The following is a 6,000-nucleotide window of genomic DNA, read 5'->3' as shown; positions in this document are numbered from 1 at the left end:
AGGAGTTCTGGAAATCGGTGTAGTTTCTGGCACTAACTCAATTCCAAACTCAATCTCCCTTACTGGTGGCAAACCTGGAATCTCCTCCGGAAACACATCTGGAAAGTCACGAACCACTGGTATCTCTTAGATATCTGGCTCTCCTAAGGATGCGTCAATGGCGTAGATAAGGTAGCCTTCCCCATCAGATTCTAACGCACGCCGGGCCTTCAGAGCTGAAACCACTGGCATCGGGGGTCGCGCTCCCTCACCATAAAAATACCATCACTCGTCATCCTCTGGACGAAACTGGACAAACCTCTGATAGCAATCCACTATCGCGCGGTAGGTAGTCAATAGATCTATCCCAATGATGCAATCGAAATCCTCCATCGCTAGAATCATTAGGTTCGCACTAAGCTGATGTCCCTCGAAATCCAAAACACAACCCACAACTAGACGCTTGGCTAAAACCTCGCTCCCCATAGGAGTAGAAACCACTAATAACACGTCTAGAGGAATATATGACAACTTATACTTCTTAGCAAAACGTGCTGAGACAAAAGAATGCGATGCACCGGTATCAATTAAAACATATGCAGGAAAACCACATAAACTACAGATACCTGCAATCATCCGATCGCTGTCAGCCTCTGCCTGTTCTTGGTTAAGCGCAAAGACCTGGCCCTGGGCACGTGGCCTCAAAGAAGAATGATTCCGAGAAGGTGTCTGAGTAGGCTGTCTCTGAGACTGCTGCGAATGCTGGCGCTGCTGCGAATAATGCTGCTGGAAAGGTGGCTGCTGGTACTGAGGTGGCTGAACAGATGCCTGAGAACCTCCAGAACCACTCGCTGCCCCAATATGCATAGGACAATCTCTCTTCATGTGACCATCCTGGCCACACTGGAAACATGCGGTGGTCGATCGACCACACTGCCCTGGTGGATGTCTGCATCGGCACTGACGGCAACGGTTCGGCCTTTGGCCACCAAAGTTATGCACTCCACCAGATCCAGAGGAAGAAGAAGTACCTCCTGGCTTCTTGAAGGAATGTCCTTTCGGACCCAAAGGACTAGAGCTCGCTGTCCTGGAAGAAGAATAAAGTCCCCTGTTCCTGCGAATACTGTCCTCGGCCTGGCGACAACGGTTCACCAAATCCTCGTAAGTCCCATCGCCGCCCACATCAACCATCCGATGAATGTCAGGATTCAAACCCTGAAGGAAATGATCAAACTTCGCCATAGAACTATCAGCAATATGAGGACAAAAGGGTAGTAGATCAAAGAACTTCTGCTGGTACTCCTCGATCGTCATCGTCCCCTGTCGCAAACTCAACAACTCAGTGGCTTTCGCCTGACGAAGAGCTGGAGGAAAATAAAATCTCTGATAAGCAGTACGAAACTCAACCCAAGTAGCTACACCTCTGGCTGCTATGAACGGTGCGGAAGTAGATCTCCACCACTTCCTCGCTCTGCCCTCAAGCATAAAGGCAAGAATCTCCATCCTATCCTCAGCCGTGCAACGGAACTCCTGGAAGCACTGCTCCATCCTCTCCATCCAATCCTCCGCCTCTTCAGCTGTCTCCCCACCCGTCAAAGGCTTCGGGCTAACTTCCTTAAACCTACGCATGCTGACTCTCCTGCGCTCCTCGGGCTGTCCCCGACGTCTACGATCATCTGAATTGCCCCAACGACCGCCGTCTACGCTACCGTGACTTTCGTCGTAATCTGCCATCTGTTATATAAGAACAGATAATTACTTAATCCGCTTTACGATATTCTCAGTGCAATGCGTCGCTCTGATACCAAAAATGTAGTGACCCAACCCGGATCCACGACCTAATCAGATTTATAGTAAAAGCGCACGCAATAAAAGCTTAAAGCGTAAAGAGCGGATAATTAAAATACAACAAATCCAATCGGCAGAATACAACCAACGCTGTCACAAGTATAAATACTGTTATACAACCAAATCGAAGGTTCAGGATAAATAAATCCCTACCCTCTACAACCTTGGACTCTCCGAAGCTCAATCCTGCTGGGAGCCGCCTGAACCGTCCAGCCTCAAACCTGCCCCGCCACAAGGTACACAATACCCAAACACAGGGGCGTGAGCTAGAACGCTCAATACGAAGCAATTATATAAATACAAATATGCGCACACAGATGATTTAAAACTCAAGTGAGAATACTTGCTCATGGCGCCGGGAATATACAGTACCGGCTAGAGAGCTACTCCGCAGGGTACTCATATATTCCATATCAGGGCTGAGCCAACCACATCCTGACCCGAATCCAAAACAGGATACAAGTCCCATATGGAAGCTGTCAAACCTGACTCGAGTCCAAAATGAGATCATCGTTCCCTATGGAGACTGTCAATGACTCACATCTCTCCGGATGCAGTCACACGTAAAATCGTGTATGTGCTAAGGCGGTAAAACATGCTAAAACATGATAAAACATATAGCACATACTCATGCAACATATAAGCAAATATATCATGCCGGCTATCTCGGTCAGTACTTACGTACCTCTAACACTGCTGGTCAAACCTAGCTCTGCTGGTTTAGACTCCAAGCCTACTAGTCCAGTCTACTAGCTACTACAATGCAAATATCCATGCATCAACAATTAAACTCTAAAAGCCTTAACTAAGCTATTGCATACTCCTAAATATTTTTAGGAAGCCAAATTATACCTTCGTCCGTCGTCAGCCTGCTGGTGTAGAATCGCCTCAAAACTTAGGCACACCTCCGCTACGATGCCGGGATTGCTAGGCAACTTTCGGATTCCCAATAGGATGCCTAGAACTCCGTAGATCTAAGTAAGAAGGTTAAAAAACCAGAGGAAAGAAGGGAAAATCGGTTCACAGAATGAGTGCTCGGAACCCTTATTTATAGACGACGATCGGAACCTCCGATCCCTGTTCAGAACGTCCGATCACGATCGGAACTTCCGATCTCCCCTTCGGAGCTTCCGATCGCCCGATATTACGTCAGCCATGACGTCACCTTGCTGATGTAAGCGATGACGTGTACACTGAGTTCGATCGGAGCTTTCGATCTCGATCGAAGCTTCCGATCCTTGCACGGAGCTTCCGATCCACTTCGCATCGTCCGAACACCTCATCGGACCGTCCGGTCCTGCTGAACCAATTCAACTAGTTCGAGTGCTCTGAATCTATTTCTGAAGTCCGTTATCCCAACAGGAACTTACTTAATCATGTTTTACTTAATCTAAACATGATCACGTGATTAATTACTCATTTAATCACTAATCAAAAATACGGGTTACTACAGGTATCTTCACTTTTAAAGTAACTATATGTGTATAATCCTATCAAATAGGCACCGTTTGGTTTGAGTGATATGATAAGTAATCCATAGATAAGTAATATAATGTAAATTAAAAATAAATAAGAAAAAATCGTTAATACATTATTTGATTTGATGGATATATTATAATTTATTTTATTTAATTGATGTAAAATTATTAATTAATAAATAGATAAATAATATGACGAAAATAAGACGATATTAATTGGGATAAGTTATACATAGATTAATAATACATCAAATCAAACAATGATGTGTATAATTAAAATCAAATTTCATACTTTCAAAAGTCATAATTTTGTTACGATTACCACAACCGGATCACATCTAATTTCGTATAAATAATCTGAATTATCTCCGTATTTCTTTAAAAAATCATATATAGCATTAAATAGGGCTAATTGCATTAATCTCCCCTGTAAAAAGTCTAAAACTCATAAAACCCCCTAAGAAATATTAATAGGCTAATACATCCCTCAGTTTTTTAAAATGTAGCACATTTCACCCCTATGTTATACAAACTCGGGCACTTTTATACCCTCTCATAAGAGATTTTATGCTAATTTTTTTAAAACATAGGGTCTAATATGCTATTAATTTTACACATGGTGTTTTATGTTTTTTAGACTTTTCACATGGGGTGTGGATGCAATTAGCCCCATTAAATACTAAGTCAACTTTGTTTTTATTTATAAAAAAAAAAAAAAAACGAAACCTTTCGTTGACCATTTTACCCAATGAAAAACTCCCACATGTCCCTTACCGACTCCCGCCAAATATCTAATATTTGTACTTACAAAATCGCAACTGCCAACAGTTGCAACAGCTATGGCCTCCCTCAACCTACTCTCTCTCCTCATCCTGTGCCATCTTTCTCTCTCCGCAGCTCAATCTCAGCCGCCTCAGCCGCCGGAATACCTCCTCAACGCCGTCGACACCCTCGCCAACTCCGGCTATACTTCGATGTCTCTCATTCTCCAGCTCATCGCTCGTGACCTCCCCCTACCCTCCCCCTCCTCCGCCGCCGCAGCCACCATCGCACTCACAATCTTCTCTCCACCGGACTCCGCCTTCTCCGAAAATGGGCAGCCCTCCCTCGCCCACCTCCTCCTGCACTTCTCTCCTATTTCACTCTCCTCTTCGTCTCTCCTTTCCCTCCCCTTCTCCTCCTCCATCCCCACTCTCTCGCCCGCCAAACACCTTTACGTAACCTCTTCAAACGACCATGATTTCTCTATTAATGGCGTCAAGGTCTCTCCATCACCCATTTTCGATGATGGGTGGGTAGTGGTGTACGCCATCGACGACTTTTTCGACCTAAACTTCACCCTCCCTAATTCCACCAAAACCGACCCGAAAACAGATTTCCAGTGCCTGAAATTGGAGAGGGTCTCGAGATTCCAGGATGCATCTGGTGTCCTAAAATCAAGAGGGTATTCCATAATTGCCTCGTTTCTTGATTTACAGATCATGGGGTTCCTCGATCAAGGGGATTTCGCAGATAAAAATGTGATGAAGTGGACTCTGTTCTCACCACCTGACCAAGAACTGGTGCGGTTTTCAGGGGATTTTCTGGGGTACTTTTCTATGTTCATGAGGCATTTGGTTCCTTGTAAAGTGGGGTGGAGTGATCTCGATGAAATGGCGAATGGTACATTGGTTTCGAATAATGTAGAAGGGTTCAGCTTGGAGATCACAAAAGATGAAGATAATGAAACATTAATGGTGAATGGGGTTGTTATTACAGCCCCGGATTTGTATGAAAGTGAATCTCTGGTGATTCATGGGATACAAAGGGCGATTTCAGAACCGGATGACGAAGATGAGGAATTCGAATTCACGGAGGAATTATCGCAGCAGAATGTTGAGGTACCGGTTTCTGCTTTTCGTGGAGAGCTTTAGCTTGAATGCACCAATACCTTTTGGTTCTGTATTCTTTTTCTGTACGTATATAACGTAGAAATGGTGAGGGAAATTGTGAGTATAGCGTTTGAATCTCGATTCTTGTTTGAAAAGATGTGATTTTTGTTGCGTGAGTTGAACTGATTCAGTGGTGTTCTTGTTTTGAAAAATGCTGGTCAAGTGATGATCAACAGCTGCCTGTGACATTACCATTGCAAGGAAGGGTTCATAGGAAGCTAAATTTTAAATAATTGGGTTCATTTTTAGCTTGACTATAATAATCTATTCATTATTTGAATGTTTTTATTCAGCATATATAAATTATAATTCAATGTTATTTACAAACTCTTTTAATTAAAATAACTGTTTAAAGTACAATTTTAAAATTAGCTTGGGCTGGTTCTCATACAGGGTTTAATCGGGCCTGGTTTGATTATTGGGCCCCTATAATTGATATCCCGAGATCACGCAACAATGAAGACTATGAATTGGGTCATGTTGGGCCAAGCTTTAGCCATCGGCCCACCAGACCTTGAAAAAAATGTCCGATCATATGTTGTAATTGCGCGCTAACACGAAATGATTTGTTTTTGAATATTTAATTTAAGTTGAAATGAATCAGCAATTATTTCATTAGCTTGGGCTGGTTCTCATACAGGGTTTAATCGGGCCTGGTTTAATTATTGGGCCCCTATAATTGATACCCCGAGATCACTCAACATGAAGACTATCAGGGATATCTATTGGGTCATGTTGGGCCAAGATTTAGCCATCGGCCCACC

The 6,000-nt window shown here is 43.5% G+C and overlaps 1 protein-coding gene across 1 annotated transcript; it reads left to right on the top strand.

Annotated features, from left to right (window-relative positions):
• Nucleotides 1-4,144: 4,144 nt before the first annotated feature.
• On the top strand, nucleotides 4,145-5,345 carry LOC140882790 (putative fasciclin-like arabinogalactan protein 20). Its single transcript, XM_073288992.1, has one exon. The coding sequence runs from the start codon at nucleotides 4,145-4,147 to the stop codon at nucleotides 5,216-5,218; it is 1,074 nt and encodes a 357-aa protein (XP_073145093.1). The 3' UTR covers nucleotides 5,219-5,345.
• Nucleotides 5,346-6,000: the final 655 nt, after the last annotated feature.

Source organism: Henckelia pumila, chromosome 2 (genome assembly GCF_033568475.1).
Source record: "Henckelia pumila isolate YLH828 chromosome 2, ASM3356847v2, whole genome shotgun sequence".
Lineage (NCBI taxonomy): Eukaryota > Viridiplantae > Streptophyta > Magnoliopsida > Lamiales > Gesneriaceae > Henckelia > Henckelia pumila.
This window is presented reverse-complemented; position numbering and strand designations above follow the sequence as displayed.

What these genes read in the sequence shown, in the direction of transcription:
- LOC140882790 (XM_073288992.1), top strand. Translation starts at nt 4,145, where the DNA reads ATGGCCTCCCTCAACCTACTCTCTCTCCTCATCCTGTGCCATCTTTCT.